Consider the following 18,419-nt stretch of genomic DNA (forward strand, 5'->3'; position numbering starts at 1 on the left):
GATTTCTGTTTTTAGATTTAATGAAATCAAACGTCTTTCCAATGTTCAAATGTCTGCTAATTATTATATAAGATTCTTTGAATGATTTGGATCAGTATAAGATAACATTTAAGATATATGACATTATTTTCTTTCTGTTTTTCATCAGATATTAAAGTCAAACTGACAATTTGTATTCTCAACTTTGCCACCATTCTAGAACCTTTTGGCACTCCTTCTTAAGTTGTAGAAAGCTGCTGAAAGGAAAGTACTGTTCCTGCCAGTACTTTGTGTAATGTGTGAACAGTGGTAAATGCTGATTTATCTATTCTCAATGCCATTTTTGCCTTTTCTAGACTATTTTACAAAGAACATTCATTTCATACAGAAGTTATAGACTGCTTTGCAAAATATGATTCGGACCAACATCAAGTTTTAGTATCTATCTTAGGATTTTTCCCCCCTCCATATTAATAAGAACATTGTGGGGCTATGGTTGTGGCTCAGTGGTAGAGCACTCGCCTAGCATGTGCAAGGCCCTGGGTTCCATCCTCAGCACCACATAAAAATAAAAGATATTGTGTTCAACTAAACTAAAAGAAATTAAAAAAAAAGAAGAACAACATTGTGGTTAACATAGTTGGGATTTATTCATGGATTAATAGGTAGGAGAGCCTAAGGTATAATTAAGGCCGTTATTATTTGTAAAACTTTTTTCTTCCTCTGTACTTAAAAATAATAATAATTTATTGGACTTTTGCATTTTGTCTCTGCAGTTTGAAGAAAACAGGTCTGAAACAAGGTCTTACCCCCAGCCATCTCTGCACACAGTGACTGCCAGATCTTCAAGCCTCAAGTTCAGCTTTGTCCGCCAACCTGTCTGACATGTCGGGACCCGTGCCAAGCAGGGCCAGAGTTTACACAGATGTCAATACACACAGACCCCGAGAGTACTGGGATTATGAGTCACATGTGGTGGAATGGGGGTAATTATTCCTATTTTCTTCACTGTCCTCACTCAGAATACTGAGTCTTGTGGATTCATTGAGTCAGTAAATCTTCCCAACTCTGCTTCTCCAGACCTCAAGGTTGAAGTTCAGCTTGTGATTTCTTTCTTTTTTTTTTTTTTGAGCTGCAAATTTGGTTCTGTAGTAAAGAAGCAGAGGATTGTTTTGGTAAGGTAACAATTTTGAAGGACTGACTTTAAAAATCATTTTCTATGTTTCCTTTTCTCTCATTTATATATTTTGTACATGAAGGTGGTAGCTATGAGCTTGTGTCTCAAGCTAAGGTTATTGCAAACAGGTGAGAATTAGTGCCTGAGAGACTTTGAAAACACAAAACTCTTACATAAAGTATTTTTGAGGTCAGCGAATGTTGTCCCATGCTGATACTAAAGGATGGAACAGTTCTCCAGAAAGGTGTCCTCTTTTTGATGAGAAGCAAAATTAAATCCTTAAACATTTGCCCTTATCATGAGACTAGGCATTTTTAACATGGAATTCAGCCCAGATTCCATCTTGAACAGTTGTAGTCTGCCTGAACAGCTGTGTTTGCCCTTCTGATTCTCTGTGCAGACTCATTTAAATGTTTGCATTTCCTGTCCCAGTGTGGCATTACATTTAATTGATCTGATCATAGTTTTGTGATAAAACTGTTTTGACATTCAAGTGCAAAAGAAAGCCCGAAAGCTCATAAAGATACAGCTCTGATTACATAGCCTATATAAGTGGTTCACAACTGTCTCTCTGAATTTTCTGAGGTTGTATTCTTTATAGTGGTTATGCAATGATTCTTAGCAGTAAATACTTTTGTCTCTGCATAAAGAGGCACACTGTGTGCTTCAAAGATATCATCAAGAACCAGAGGCACAATACCAGTAAATGTGTGCCAGACTTCAGACTCTAGGTAATATGAACCACTATTTGCAGATTGAGTGCTTTACATTTAGTTCTGCTTGAAGTGGCACTAAACAGTCCTTTGTCATTTTTTGGCATGGTGCCATTGCTTGCTTGGGTTTGTTTTATATGCCCTCACATAGGAGGAGAGCTTTAATGAGAACTAAGAAAGGTTCCTTCCCCTAGACCTCCAGGATTGTTACATTGTCTGTTGCTCTTAGTACCTTTGCCTTCTCTTTTCATTCACTTGTTTGAGCTTTCTGAGGGAAATGAATGACTGCCATGGAAAATAATACATTCTGAGAGTAAATGAAATTTTGACCTGTTGGTGAAGCCATGTTTTTCATTCTTTACAGCATAGCCTCTAAGTTGGAAGCAAGGGCAGGAAAAGTGACATTTCCCCCTTTTTTTTTTAACCTCTGTTTTTGACAATTGACATTGCTTCTTAATGATGGAGTATGAGTCAACGTAGAGAATGGGACCCCTAACCATGGTTTATGGTCTGCAGTGTGGTTTGTGAACTTTGTAACATGGATTATTCTCCATGTTTGCCTTGGAGAGCAAGTGGGAAATCAAGCTTATGTATTTAAAGCCACTTAACCTGCAAAGAGGCCCATCTCTAAGAGAAATACTTGTTGAAAACATACATAACAAATTCTAATAAGAACTAAACATTTGTGGAATGTCAGGGTATAAGCAGTTGGGATTTGAAGAAATCATTGAAAGGCTTCATTTTTCAATTTCTGGGATTTTGGTGCCCCCATCCCCACTACTGGGCTCTATACCACTGAGCTATATCCCCAGCCTTTTTTTGACACAGGGGTTCTCACTAAATTGCTAAGGCTGGCCTTCGCCTTGTGATCCTCCTTCTTCAGCCTCTTGAGGCACTGGAATTACAAGAATGTACCCTGGTGCCAGGCTTTTGCACTCTGTTTTTAAAAATTAGGCCAATTAAAAATATGTGGAGCCTGTTGTCATTGTGCATGCCTGTAATCTCTGGCAACTTAACAAGACCCTGCTTCAAAATAAAAAGGAGTTGGTGCAGTGGTATTGCCTGTTATCCTAGTGGCTCAGAGGGTTGAGGCAGATCACAAGTTCAAAGCCAGACTCAGCAACTTATTGAGATCCTAAGCAACTTAGTGACACCCTGTCTCTAAATAAAATATTTTAAAAAGGACTGGGGATGTGTGGCTCAGTGGTTAAGTGCCCTGGGTTCAATCCCAGTAGCCTAAATAAGTAAATAGCACTGAAGATGAAGCTCAGTGTAGAGTGCTCAAGAGTTCAATCATCAGTATGAAACCAAAATGCAGTACAACATTTGAAAAACCTTTTCTAACTCCTACTATAATAGAATTTTATAAGTTGGCTTGCTGCTTGATAATTTGAACTTTTTAAATCATTGTGACTTTGACTTTTTTTGTCTACAGAAATCAAGATGACTATCAGCTGGTTAGAAAGTTAGGCCGGGGTAAATACAGTGAAGTATTCGAAGCCATCAACATCACAAATAATGAAAAAGTTGTTGTTAAAATTCTCAAGGTGAGTATAAGAGAGAGGATTTTAGAGGTATTTAGAATGTAGGTTTTTAAAAATAATAGTGATGCCTTTTTATAACCTCATTTGAGAGGTTTTTGGAGTGCTTTCACTCCTTTATTTTATTATATTCTCTGAAGTTGATAGAACAGGTAATCCTTGTTTGACAGATAATGACCTGAAGCAAAGAAGTGATTTGATTCAAGTCGTATAGTTATGCTGTGGCAGAGAATGAAAGTAAACACATTGTCTCCTAGGTTTTGCCTAATATTCATTTCCTAAATTTTTAATTACTGTCTATGGTTTTGTTTTCAATAAATAAATCATTACCTCTACTTTAAAAGGATGAGAGGGCACAAAGGCAGACCTTAAAGAGACAAGCAGAGACATCAGTGCATCTTGTCTGCTGTAATTTCCTGTATTGAGGTGATGTGATAGGGACTGATGCAAATCGGGAAGCACATATCCCTTCAGAAGGAGGTCGCTGCTTCTCAGTCTTTGTTTTCTTTTTGCAGTACAACTCCATTGTTGCTTAATTTCTGTTTTACAAAAAGAAGCCAGAAACTGTTGTTAATGTATGAATACCTGATTATTTAAATGACTCAAGATTAAAAAAAAAAAATCTGCACAGTCCATATTTGGCCAATGGGCTACTAATATGCAACTTTTAATTTAGTTATTACTATAGTGTGCACTATTGTTGGGAATTTATTCCATAGTTCCTTACTACAGGTAACCAACTCGGTTACAAGCCAAGCTGTTTCTAATTTACAGCAGATACATTTTTACATTGTCTTAATGGTGTTTTGTTGTTGTTTCTTTCTTTATGGTAATCCTAAGCCAAAAGAAATACCTAATGGTTCTGTATGTTAATAGGAACTTTGTTCAAATAAATAAGTGATAGTTATTTCTTTAAATTTTTATGTGTTCTTTTTAGTTAATAAATGACAGTAGTCTATTTTGAACTATTTATACAAGCATGGAGTACATCTTATTCTAATTAGGATAATAAAGTGATTATATTTAATAAGTTGGTGGCCATCAAGAGATTGATACACATTCATTTAAAGAAATAATTATTCTTATGTAACCATAATTGATTGCTATTGAGATGTGTATACTTCACTGCTTCTCAAATATTGGGATCTGTGTGGACACCACCATGCTCATTTCCTGGTCTACACTGACTTTTTGCATAGTACTTGCATTTATCACAGCAACAACCTGAAAACCCAGCTTCATAAAAATAGGTCCTCAAAAAGACATACAATGCAAACAAATGTTGAAACTACGAACTACCTCAGGCTGGTAATGTACTTACTGTCTTGCTAATATCAAGTGTGATTGATGAATTTCCCTCAAAATTTAAAGTATTCTACTGTGACCCTGGGAATTTGCTAGGGTTCTTCATTACCATTTCAGAACCATTATTTAAATATTTATATCTGACATCACATGAAGAAAGAGAAGTAGGCTGGAAATCAGAACACTTGCACTTTAATCCAAACTCTAATAGCAGTCAACCATGGTAGTTCATTGTGAAAGTGAGAGAATTTTGTTTTACCTACCTTTCTTAGGCTTTTTATAGGGATCTGATATGAAAATGTGTATGGTGACTTACTTGGTGCCTGAAATTCTGTTATTGTAAGATGGTGTTCATACTGGAAACTATATGATAGAATGAGAAAATGTTATTTATGTCATTTTTTTTATTTGCTAAGAGTTGCTTTGTGGCCTAAAATATGGTCTATTTTGCAGAAGGTACCATGAGCTGCTCAGAAGAAAGTGTTTTCAGCAATCTTTGGATGAAATATATATAAAATATGTCTTATTTTTAAATTTCTTTTTGTAGTTGTAGGTAGATAGCATACCTTTATTTTATTTATTTTTATGCGGTGCTAAGGATTGAACCCCAGTGCCTTACACATGCTAGACAAGTACTCTGCCACTGAGCTACAGCTGCAGGCCCTATATATGTATTTTTTAAAATATTTTTTTTAGTTGTAAATTTACACAATACCCTTATTTATTTTTATGTGGTGCTAAGGATCGAACCGAGTGCCTCACAGTGCAAGGTAGGCACTCTACCACTGAGCTACCACTGAGCCCCAGCCCCCCCTTTATATGTCTTTTAAGGAGATGATAATACTTATTATATATATTTGACAGAGAGAGAAAGTATACTATACCGTATATAGTTAGGAAAACTGGGCTGAAAATAAATTTCTAAATCACTGTTCAGTCATGACCACCAATGGCTCTCACCTTCCTAGAAAAGATAATTTCTGAATTTCCTCACAGTCTTAAAAGGTAGATGTATAACTGTCCTTCACAAACTATATTTAAAATTTTTAGGACTGGGATGTAGCTCAAATGTAGAGTGCTTATCTAACATGCATAAGGCCATATTTTGATCTCAACTCAGAATTTTTTTTTTTCTTAAGAAAAATTTTAGTCTATCTCTGCCTGTTTTATCCAGTAAAAGTTACAGTAATCACATTGAACTGGGGTGTAAGTCACCTACCTGGTCCATATTAAACCAACTTTAGAAGTTAAGATTAAATAAAAGATTTGTAGACCAATAGTTGTTGGTTGTTTTGTTGTTGTTGTTGTCGTCTTGCCATAAATCAGCTATTGGGAAATAGTAATGTAGTAGAAAACAGGCGGTGGATTGATGGGTTTGTCTCTGGAGGGGAGAAAATCTCCTAGATAGGCCCACAGATCAAAAAGATCTGATCTGGTGAAGCAAAATGGGAATACTGATGACCTTGCTTCACAGCCAGCCAGCTAATGTACTGAGTTCTCATAGGAGCAAGGTAAAGCTTTGAGTTGAATTGAATGTGGACTATATAAAAGTGACTATAAAAAATACTTACTTCTATTAAGTGTCATCTTTGCAATGGGACATACATATCACAACAACTCTGAGGGAACTATAGTCCTTTTCTACCAGTAATAAAAATAAAGTTGAGAAACCTTTAGATGTTTTTCCCAAAGCCATATAGCTACGAAGCTAGGCTTTTAGGACTGTTTCTAAAACCTGCTTGCTTCCTGCTGTACCAGAACTAGAACTTAAGGTTAAAAGAGTTTTATAGTACTGTAGTTCCTGGACCAAGATCATCAACCTGGGAACTATCTAAAAATACATTCCCAGTTTCATCCTCAACATTCTGATTTAGGCTGTGTGTGGTGGCGTATGCCTGTAATCCTAGCAATTTAGGAAATTGAGACAGGATGATCCCCGGGTCTAGGCCCGCCTCAGTAATTTAGCAGCACCCTAAGCAACTAGACCTGTCTCAGAATTTAAAAAGCAAGGGGCAATAAGATTTTGAATATAAGTTGAATAAAACATACTTTTAAATTAATGTCTATTTTTACTTATTTGATGTGACTATTGAACCTTTAAGATTACACATGTGGATTGCATCATATTTTTCTTGAGCCAGCATTGTTTTACACTCTTCAGATAAGGCTAAACATGTATTTTCTGTGTTATGCCCAACCATGTTCTGAGGTCTTTTCAGATAACCTCATTTGATTCTTGCTGGGTCCTCTTTTTACATGTAATGAAAGTCTTAAAGAAGTTAAGAAATTTGCCCAAGGGTACACAGCCAGCAGGAATGGAGATGGGGCTGGCACGGATAGCAGTCATGACTATGAAGCCCACACCTGACTCACAGGTTATGCTGCACAGAAACAGTTTGGCTGTCCTTGCTGTTGCTCCTGTTTTCTTCACATAGGGTCACACACTTAGAGGAAGGAATGAAGAGAATCAGTGTTTCATCCTAGAGGACAAGAAGTGTTTTTACAGTATACCTTAGGATTACCAGTCATTTAAACTGCTAGTTTGTAAGGTTTTAAAACAATGTATTAAGACTGTCAATTGAAATTAAATGCTAATTCTGTGGAACTATAGCCTTTGGAGTGGAAATCTTTTCCCCTTTAATTCAACTTTTGTAAGTACCTGCAGAGTGCCTGGCACAGTGGTAGGAGAAGGGGATTCAGAGACGAGTCTGACACATTTCCTTCCTTCAAGGAGCTCATAAGTAAGCCATTTATGTATTATCCTACCTGTTAAAATACTCTGAAATAATTGTTTTTGCTGATATACGTTTACCCTTTCAGCCAGTAAAAAAGAAGAAAATTAAGCGAGAAATAAAGATTTTGGAGAATTTGAGAGGCGGTCCCAACATCATCACACTGGCAGACATTGTAAAAGACCCTGTGGTGAGTATAGTAGGTGTTAGCAAGGCCCCCCGGGGCCTAGGTGGTCTTGGAATTGGAGCACAACTTGCCTCTTTCTATTCTCCCTTTCACCATTCAGTCTGGCATTATAAGTGCTTAATCAGATATACCATTTAACTAGCTTAGGTCTTTCTTTCAAAGAGACCTCCACCCACAGACTATTTCTTATTCTTCTAGGCTAAGAGACTGATAGCACTGGAAACTGAAATGTGTTAATCCATTTTGCAAACTCAGGTCCGATGCCGATGGGCGATGGGCGCAATGTCGGGCTGCCTAGAGCCTGGTGAGACTTCAGCTCCATGTCTTCTGTTTGAAATCCATCCCAAAAAATGACCTAAGTGTGGTGACGATCAGAGTGGGGGGGCTTGTAGCAATAAAGGGTTCCTTACTTCTGAGGCAAGGACTGCCAAATTCACCACACAGCATCCACAAACTTTGTGCCCACAAAAGCTGCCAAGGCTATTACTAATGTGTGTTTTCTTTTTCTCTCCCCTAGTCTCGAACCCCTGCCTTGGTTTTTGAACACGTAAACAACACAGACTTCAAGGTATAATATATAGCCAACCATTTTAAGCTGTTGGGTTTTTAGACCACATGGAAAACCTTTCTGGGGGTGATGGTTAAAAGAGCTTGCTTCTTAGTGGTTTTAAATCAGTTTTTCATCCTTATGATGCAAAATGTTTAAGACTTAAGAAAAAAAAAATCCTTATACGATTAATACCCACTTTCCATATTTTGCCCTTTTATAATGACCCCTGTGTTTTGATCATCACTGGGATTCCTCAGAAACTTTGGGATCTCCTTTCCCCAGGTGGTACTGGTGATTAAGCCCAGAGCCTCACATCCCTAGATAAGTGCCCTATCTATCACTGAGCTACACCCCCATCTCCTTGGGCCATAAATCTTAAGAGGTGAGGAATAAAGAAGGGTGTAGTCAAATTCTACCTCTACAACAATGTCTGAATCCTAGCTCATCCAGAGACTTACTTGTTTCACAGTTCTTAATTCCAGTACAACGGAAAATGTAGGTACTCTATTACAGTACAAGTTGTAAGGTATTTGACCTGTCCTTGTACCAGTCATATGAAGACTGTTAGTTATTAATAAATGTGTGCATTTTATTGAGGAGAAAAAAGAAGAGGAACTATTTTCGAATCAGAACAATAACTTCAATGTAAACTTTGTCAGATAATACCACTAACCATTTAAAGATGTACATGTAAAAATTCTGCAACCTTTTGGAGACTGAAAAAATTATATACAGCTGTTTTTATTTATTTTCAGCTTGAGACTGGAATAGTTCTTTTAAATTGGCTTAACTGGTTTGGCATTGTGCCATCTGTATACCCACTAGTGATTTGTAGTGCTGACTGTGTAAGTCAAAGATGGGTTAGTTCCCTACTAAAGAAGTTCTGTCTTTGCCAAAATGCCTTTTATAAAGGAGGTCTGAAGGTAAAGGAAAAAACAAATTAAATTGTTAACATGTATTAGTATAGTAGATTTAGCTTCAGCAATATATTTAAGTAAGTAATTCTTCACTTTTACATGTAGAGATGAAGACCCAAATTCTAAGTGAATGTTATGTTGGAGATATAGAAAGCAGTGAACAGACAGATCTAAGTGTGGCAAAGGAACCAGGTCTTAATTTGAATTACAATGAGTGAGAATGAGAAATTGCTTTCTTCTTAGCATTATTTTGTGGCTCAAATATTGCATTTGTCTTTGACAGCAATTGTACCAGACGTTAACAGACTATGATATTCGATTTTACATGTATGAGATTCTGAAGGTAAGGATCCTTGGATGTCAAATATCTTTTTAATTTTAATTGATCTTACCTTTGTAAAATAGTCCCACTGATGGTAGAAAAGCCAGTGAATAAACTTTGTAAAGTGTTTTGGAAAACATATAAGTGGGTTTGTTCGTTTGTATTTTTTCAGTACTGGGGATTAAATTTGGGGCCTTGTAAGCGCTCTACTGCTGACCTACATCCCTAGCCCTTTTTATTTTGTGACAGGATCTCACCAAGTTGCCCAGGCTGGCCTTGAATTTTACTTTCCTTGCTCAGTCTCTTAAGCAACTGGGATTATAGGTGTGCATCACTGGACCCTACACATTCAAGTTTTCAACAGCTAATGGTATTAAAATCTTTAGACTTTTGTAAGGGTTGTGGGGATAGGGTCTAGTAGGAATATAACTTAGAATCCTTTGAAAGAGATGTTAAGAGCTGAGAGTGAAACAGTTGATGTGATAGCTTTTGCTTTACTTTTATTTCACTTATGATTCAACAAGTAAAACAGCAAACGTTAACTGAGCCTCAGAGGGTCATTGTCCTCAGGATTATATAAATCTCTGTTTAGGGATTGGTGATTGAGAGTGAACTTTGATTTCTCAAGTGGGATCATCAAATATCTTGCTCTATCAATTTTATAGAGGAGAGAGTTGCTAAGACTTGGCTAAGGTTTCTTATTAAACAGGGTTAACATCAAGCATTCGGAGATATTTGATCTGTCCATTGGCCCATGGAGTCCTATGGCAAGCAAGGCTTCAGAAAGTTATGAATATGCTTGCCTAGTCCTGAGAATTGTGGGAATCCAAGTTGCCCTTAAGTTAGGACAAGAACTTTGATGAGGATCACAAGTTCAAAGCCAGCCATAACTAAACAAGGCCCTCAGCTCAAAAAGGGCCAGGGATGTAACTCAGTGGTAAAGCGCCCCTGGGTTTAATCCCTAGTACCACCACCACCACCCCCCCAAAAAAAAGAAAGAAAAGAACTTGGGTAATGATATCAGTTGACTAAAAGACCAGAATTAATGAACCCCAAAGATTATTCAGTTCATCTTAATTTGGGGTAGGAAACTTTTCAGATGGGATTGGATGACCTAGATCATGGGTTTGCAAAATTCATTAAAAGGCTGAATGGTAAATATTTAGGATTTATGAGCCAATGGGGTCTTTGTCATACCATTTGGCTCTGTTCTTACAAACGTAAAAGCAGTCATGGGGCTGAGGTTATGGCTCAGTGGTAGAGTGCTCACCTAGCATGCATGAGGCCCTGGGTTCAATCCTTAGCACCACATAAATGTAAATTAAAAATATTGTGTCCACCTAAAACTTAAGAATAAATATTTAAATTTAAAAAAGAAAAGAAATAGTCATGCAAATAAATAGATGTGACTTTGTGCCATAACATATTATTCACAAAAATGGACAACAACCTCCAGATTTGGTCCATAGGCCTTGGTTTTCCAATCTCTGTTATAAACTCTTAGCTGCTAAACACGTATTCTTCTTCAGATATAAGGTTTACATATAGGCTGGTTTTCTTTTATGAGGCCTATGTTTATGGAAATAATCTAGATTTTGGATAAGAGGCAAAATTGGAAGTGGTGCAACTGGTATATACTTTTGGGTCTTTCTGAATAGAAAGGTAGTTGAAACAACTCTGTAAAGAACAGAACTTGAGGGCTGCGGTTGTGGCTCAGCTGTAGAGTGCTTGCCTAGCACGTGCAAGGTCCTGGGTTCAATCCTCAGCACCACATAAAAATAAATAAAGGTAATAAAAAAAAAAAAAGAACAGAACTTGAAGTTCAGAGACCTGAGTTTGCTTGTCTATGGAATCCTGGGAAAAGTCTCTGAAAAATAGCTGTAGAAGTGATTGTCCTAATCCTGATTCCTAGGGTTGTCTCCAGAAGATAGGAGGAAAATTTAGTTGGAGAAAAAAAGAATTAAAGAACTGTATTAAGAAACCTGACTTTTATCTGCTCTCCCACAGGCCCTAGATTATTGTCACAGCATGGGAATTATGCATAGAGATGTGAAGCCCCATAATGTCATGATTGATCATGAGCACAGAAAGGTAAAGAGATAAACAGATTTTATTTATCTGCATGATGGAATCTTCAACACTTTATCCCTAGTATCTGTTATGGTTACAGGTGCTTTTTTTGATAAATATTTGGTAACTGACTAGATTAATTAAATCACCATTTTTAAACCATTGTTTATATGCCTAGGAATACTGTCAAGGAAACAGATGAGTATAGTGGACAAAACATTTGTCTAGACCAGGAAACTTTGTTTCTAGTCTTTCTTATTGAATAATTGGTTTCTGAGAAACCCTTTTCTCATTTGTCTTCTTTTTCTTACCTGTGAAATGAGTGTAATGGGGCTAGAGATGTGGCTCAAGCGGTAACGTGCTCGCCTGGCATTTGCAGGGCCCTGGATTCGATCCTCAGCACCACATAAAAGATGTTGTGTCCACGGAAAACTGAAAAATAAATATTAAAAAGAAAAATAAATGAGTGTAATGATTGCCTTGTACACCATTAAGTTAAATGTGAGAATTAAAAGTATATAGCTGTGAAGTGGCTGAAATATTTAGAAAATGCTAGTTTGGTTAATAAGCATCCGAGGCCTCACCTCTACTATTGCTTTACATGGGAAGTGTGACTGCCACATTTTTTGAGGTGACCAAAAATTAAGGAGTACTGAATGGCCAAGGGTGTTGCTGTTTCAAAAAAGGGTTGAGAGAAGCTTTCGTTGGGAAGGTGACATCTTAGTAAACACTGGAAGAATCCCTGCCATGCTGTCTCAGGGGAAATATGTTTCAGGTAAAGGAAATAGCAAACAGGCAAGAATGTGCCTGTCTGAACATTAAGAGGAAGAACCTACTTAAACTGTTTTCCCCCAAACAGAGATCACTTCTGTAACCCCCAAAAGCATGGGGATTTGTTCCCACCAGTAAGCCAGTAATTAATTCTACTGCAGACAACATCTCTAATTTGATTCATTTCTGACCTGAAGATAACATTAGATTCCAAGATTGCCCTCTTACCTTTTTTAGCTACTAATCCCAAGCCCCAGGTTGTTTAACATTTTGCTTCTGACTAACTGGCTTTAACTTGGACTTCCCACAACCCCTTTCTCAGAACTAGGGGAAACACATTTCCTGGTTTATTATAAAGGATATTACAGAAATAATAGGTGCACAGGGCAAGGCATGTGTGAAGGGGTGCAGCTTCCTTGCCATCTCCAGGCACATCACCCTCTCGGAACCTCCCCATGTTCAGCTGTTGAGAGGTTCTCTGAACCCTGACCTTTTGGACTTTCATGGAGACTTTATTGCATAAGTGTGATTGTAACATGGACAACTGTGTAGCAAAGTGATTGCACAGAAAGAGTATGATCTAATGCTAATAGACTAAGAGGAGAAACTCATCAAATCCTGTCTGTTTAGATTCTTCTTGGCCTTTCTGTACAGTATTCCTCCCCGAAATGGCACAGGACCTCTTCTGAAATAGTGGTCTTAGGGTTAGGGTTATGGTTAGTGTTTAACTGGAGTTCCCACAACTCTTTCTCAGAACTCTTACAATGTGGCCAGCTCAAACAGGTTTTCAGTTCTGTGATTCACCTTAAGAGAAATTCAGTTCTGTGGTCTTCATTGAGGAGAAAAAGGTATAGGAAGAAGGAAGGCAGCAAGAAATCTTGTTTTCTAAGTCCTAAAGTACCACAGCATTAATTGTCTTACCTGTATTGCTCTGAAACTGCTTCAGGAACCAAGGACAAAAGGCCAAATACTTCAGCAAAAGAGATACTCCACATTCTAGTTATTTAAGGAATAGGTATTATGGAAATCATCAGCAAGGAACTATGGATGAAAACAAGCTTGTGTGTGTGTGTGTGTGTGTGTGTACATACACATATGTATGCACATGTATGTATGATAATGTCACAGCCTCGCATGTTAGAACAGCAATAAGGATGGAACTGGGATAAAATGGAGAAAAGAGGGAAATGAGATCAGAGGTAAGGAGAATCAAGTTATGCACATCTTAAGAGGTAATTGTCAGTCCTTGTCTCTGAAAATGGAGAGCTTTTTCAAGGTCTGAGCAGAACATTGATATATTCTCACTTGCGTTTTAATGTTCATTGTATATGTATTAGAACAGCTAAAATTTTAAAAAGCTGGCAAGGTTGTGAAGAAACTTGATACCTTGCTGTTGGAAATACAAAATTTGGCATCTTGGAAAATATTAAACTGTTGTTTTCCAGTTTGTAGTTTGTCACTTTATTAAGCTAAATATCTGTATACCATATAATCCAACTGTGTCATTTATCTCAAAGAAAAAAACTTGGGTCCACACAAAAACCAATATACATAAATGTAGCTTTATTTGTGATAGCTCAGAATTCAGGAAAAAAAAACATGCTTCCATGGGTGAATGGTTAAAAAATACTGGTATTATATATCTTTACCATATCGTATTATGGTATAATATTAGCCATAAAAGGAAGCAACTCTGATTACATGCAGTAACTTGGATAGGTTTTATACTGAGAGAAAAAACACATCTCAAAAAGTTAATTCTAAAAATGCTAATTCTAAAAATGAAAGAACCAAGGAGATTGAGAACACAGGTTACTAGAAATTGACAGCACGTGAAACATCTCTGTGGTGATGGAACACTTCTGTATCTTTTGGTGAAAGTGATGTGATTAAAATTGTATAGAACTGCACACATGCACCTCCATGCGTGCATTTAAGACTTATGAATTATTCCAGTATCAATTTCCTGCTTTTGCTATTGTACTTTAGGTGTGTGTGATGTTGCTATTGAGAGAAACCCATTGAAGGGAACACAGATTTGCTACTATTTTTGCAACCTCCTGTGGACCTCTAATTGTTCTAAAATAAACAGGTTTACAAGAAATGTTCTGGTTGCTGTGTAGATGATAGAAGGCAAGAGTAAATGCAGGGATATTACTTAGGAAAGGGGGCAAATGCAGTAAATCAGACAAGATGGTGGTAGAATGGATTGAGGAGGTGATGGTAATGGTCAAAATATGGCACAGCAGTAGGACTTGATGACAGATTAAATAGGAGGTGTGAGGGAAACAGAAGGTGAATCTTAAAATTGGCCTGAATGGCAGGTTGCTTGAGGTCATCTTTTACTGAGAAGGAAACTGAATGGAGTTGATTTTCAGGGAATAATCAGGTTTAGATTTGAGATGTATACAGTGACTTACTCCAGAGCAGTCAGTCATTTTCCCTCAAGGTGTGCTGCTCACACCAGAGTATGGTCATGCTTTGCCTATGGTCAAATAGGGTTATCTCTTGTCTCTACTTGTCCTTTTTCTACTTTCAGGACACATTTTGGTAAAAGTTTTATTTATATATGTGACTTTTCTAAAACTTCATTCACTCAGCAAGTATTTTTTTTTTCCTCCTGTGTACCAGGTATTGTGTTAAATTCTAAAAATTACAAAGGTAACTAAAACAGTTTTTAACTAACTCAAGGAGTTGACAGTCCATATTTAAAATGAAAGGTGGAAAACAGACAATAAAGAGTTAAAGAAATATACCTAAAGTTCAGGGAACTAAAGGCAATGATTTCTTCTACTTGGGTGATTAGAAAAGACTTCATTGAGGAGCTAACTTAAGTATCCCAAAAGAAAATGTTCACTAGTAAGTTGAATAGCATTAATTTAGTCCAATGAGATGGGCTGGGGATAAAGTTTAGGGATAGAGTACTATCCATGTGCCAGGCCCTGAGTTTAATCCCCACCCAGTAACACAAAAAAGAAAGAAATTCGGAGAGACATAAAATTAGAGTGTCTTCATAAACTATTTCATGGGAAAAGCTGAATGTCAAGCTAAGTTTAATTATTATAAAAGCTAATAAAGGAGTTTCAATAAAGAGTGACGTAGGTGATATTTTTTAATAGAATACTCTAGTGGCCCAATGGAAATAGCTTAGAGGAAGATAAAGTTGCTCATGGTTTATTCTCTCTCTTTCCTTTCAGCTACGGCTAATAGACTGGGGTTTAGCTGAGTTTTACCATCCTGGCCAAGAATATAATGTCAGAGTTGCTTCCCGATACTTCAAAGGTCCCGAGCTACTTGTAGACTATCAGGTAAGAAGAGAAGGGCAAGTACAATTTTGGTCCTATGTTGTTTTGCACATAATTTACAAATTACATCACTTTGAGCCTTTGAATAAGCCATTTGTGTACATCCATAGCAGTCCTTTTTATGTGAAATGTAACATGAATCACTTTATTTCCCATAATTTGTGTTGCTTTTGTTCTCATAATGTTGGTAGAATATCAATAGGTCTGTATTTGATCCTTAATTAAGGGAAAGTATACCCGAAATATTTTTTCTAGTCAGAAATTTCAAAATTTTTGAAAATTATAAGCGAGGTTTAACCAATCTTAAGAGTAAACTTAAAAATGTTCCCTTTGCTTCTCTAACTTGCACCCTGTATATAAAAATACACACACACACACACACACAAAGGTAGTGGGGGGATACCTAAATTTACCACATTCTAAAAATCTGAAAATTCTTTGAGGTACTTTTCATGGTCATTCTTCCTAGGTTATTATCAGATGCATTGAAGAGTTTCAGACTCTGGGAGTGGGGATGTAGCCCAGTACTAGAGTGTTTGTCTTACATACACAAGATCCTGAGTTCAATCCCCAGTGCTGTTTAAAGTGGGGGTAGAGGATTTCATAGACCAGGGATTTTCTTATGTAAGTTTTTTTTAAAAAGCAATTTAAAGTAGTATGTGCACATTGTTATAATATTGCATGAATGCATAAAAAGAAAAGATAATATGCCTCTGGTTTTTCTCAGAGGAATGGTTTCTTTTTTGTTTGTCTGTTTTGTTTTGTTTGTTTGTTTGTTTTTTTAATAATAGACAATTTTCTGCTTTAAAGTCAAAAGCCTGGGCATTCACATATGATAACAATTACTTTGTTTGAATGCAGATGTACGATTATAGTTTGGATATGTGGAGCTTGGGTTGTATGCTGGCAAGTATGATCTTCCGGAAGGAGCCATTTTTCCATGGACATGATAATTATGATCAGGTGATATACATTGTTCCCATTAAGATGATCAGGTGATATACATTGTTCCCATTAGTGATGACCAGACCTGCATCCTCTTTAGAAACCTCAGTGGACTTGTCTAAAATACAAATGCTTAGCCCTCTATCTATTCTATCTCTGAGGATAGAGAAAAGTTTTCAATTTACTGCTTGTTCAGTCAACATGACATTCATCTTCAGGTTGATACTTGGTAGCCACCAACTTAGCTTTTTGAAATCAGACAGTCTTTTTTCTCTTCCATCTTTTTAGTTTGCAGTACTTGTTTTATTGTGAAATATTCATATGAATATTAAGCATGTGTATATTTCAAATAATTATATTAAAATAATCATGCAACTGTTATTCAGATTAAAAAGTGTACATTACCATAGAATCTCCTGCTGTAAACTTTCATTAGAGTTGGAAATATTCTCTCCTATATGTTGGTTTATATGTAATATTTCTGAGATCCATTTCTTTATATGGATTGTTACATATCAGTAGAAATAGAGATGGTGTTTTTTAGACTTAACTCCACTTTCCCCTTGGGCCATTTCATTCATGAGGAGCTAGCATGATTCTAGCACCTTGTGGAAGGTACTGTTGCCTTGTTCCCATTGAGCATTCATTTCTAATGAATGATAGAATACAACCTGACAAAGGCAGTAACTGTCAGGTGCCACGCAGGACTCAGTCTTTATCAAGTAGTTCATAGAGCATCTGTAAGAGAATTAAACAGATAAGGAAATTAATTAGAGCTGTAACTGTCAGAGTACCAAGGTACAAAGACAGTGGTGGAGAGTAGTCTTCATGTGCAAGGGCAGCTTCCCAAAAGAAGTGATATCTTCAGTTGGGTTGGCAGGGTGAGGGGCACAGTTCCAGTAGGGGAACATTTCAAGCGGAAAGTTAAAAAGCAGTTTTTTCTAACATTTTCACATTGAGTTGATTTGAGAATTTTATGTCAATTCATTCCTGCTGCACACAAATTTGAATCACAAACTATTAGGAGGTAACATTCATACCTATAGGCATAATGGCGCCTTTCTGTTAATTTGGTTGTGGTTGTTGATTTAATCATGTAATGTACTTGTGGTTTGGGTTTTTGTCTTTCTTTAATACTAGTTGGTGAGGATAGCCAAGGTTCTGGGGACAGAAGATTTATATGACTATATTGACAAATACAACATTGAATTAGATCCACGTTTCAATGATATCTTGGGCAGGTAAGTCCATAAAATCTGTGCATCTCTAACATAATTGCTTAGGTTTGAGTTGACGCTTTGGATTCTTGAAATAGTTCTGTTGTTTTTGCCAGCAGTGCTAGAGTGCCCATGTTCTGGTGCTGCAGGATGCTGCATTGAACAGGCCTGTAAAGCATTGGGTTGAATGACTATTTCTCACATTCACTTAGAGGATTTTAAGTATGAGAATTGTAATAAGAGAATTCCTATGAAATTAATGAAACGGGTTTTAGAGTAAGGGTTACAGTTGAGGCACAAATCACAATCTCTCTTGATTTAGGTTTTAACAGAAATTTGTGGACTTTCCTAATGCAAGAGCTTCTGCTCGCCAAATGGCAAAGTTGTCAGGGATGTGTGTGGGAACAGGAAAGAGGTCTAGTTAGCTCAGCCTCCTGCCCTCATTGCTGCAAGGAACATTCACAACATCCTATAAAATAACCTGAATTCATGGATCTTAAAATTGGAGGACTCGGATTTCTCTTTTTTGTAACGCTCCTACTTTCAGCCTCCAATTAGCTTTGTCATCTTCTCACCCCACCCCACCCCCACTGTGGTAGAGTGGTACAAGACTGCTATCTTGAATTTTGCCTTTCTTTTCTGTTGGCTGAGGAAGATGTAGCAATGAAGTATTGGGCTTCTTTATCCC

The 18,419-nt window shown here is 37.0% G+C and overlaps 1 protein-coding gene across 4 annotated transcripts in view; it reads left to right on the forward strand.

The window, feature by feature from the left end:
• The window catches only part of Csnk2a1 (casein kinase 2 alpha 1), a 60,474-nt gene that overhangs the window by 38,454 nt on the left and 3,601 nt on the right, over nucleotides 1-18,419 (forward strand). Inside the window, exons 2-10 of one of the 4 annotated variants that reach the window (XM_046433117.2) lie at nucleotides 756-965; nucleotides 3,305-3,416; nucleotides 7,536-7,637; nucleotides 8,152-8,202; nucleotides 9,385-9,444; nucleotides 11,431-11,514; nucleotides 15,462-15,572; nucleotides 16,431-16,532; nucleotides 17,655-17,755. In XM_046433117.2, coding sequence (XP_046289073.1) covers nucleotides 865-965; nucleotides 3,305-3,416; nucleotides 7,536-7,637; nucleotides 8,152-8,202; nucleotides 9,385-9,444; nucleotides 11,431-11,514; nucleotides 15,462-15,572; nucleotides 16,431-16,532; nucleotides 17,655-17,755 — 824 coding nt within the window. In that variant the 5' untranslated portion in view covers nucleotides 756-864. Of the gene's footprint in view, nucleotides 1-755; nucleotides 966-3,304; nucleotides 3,417-3,441; nucleotides 7,457-7,535; nucleotides 7,638-7,664; nucleotides 7,939-8,151; nucleotides 8,203-9,384; nucleotides 9,445-11,430; nucleotides 11,515-15,461; nucleotides 15,573-16,430; nucleotides 16,533-17,654; nucleotides 17,756-18,419 lie in introns of those variants that run through there. The other 3 variants (XM_058575669.1, XM_058575670.1, XM_058575671.1) reach the window with 3 other exon arrangements.

This window comes from Marmota monax, unplaced genomic scaffold (assembly GCF_021218885.2).
Source record: "Marmota monax isolate L192 unplaced genomic scaffold, Marmota_monax_Labrador192_F-V1.1 WCK01_AAM20220418_F8-fsc00014, whole genome shotgun sequence".
NCBI classification, from domain to species: domain Eukaryota; kingdom Metazoa; phylum Chordata; class Mammalia; order Rodentia; family Sciuridae; genus Marmota; species Marmota monax.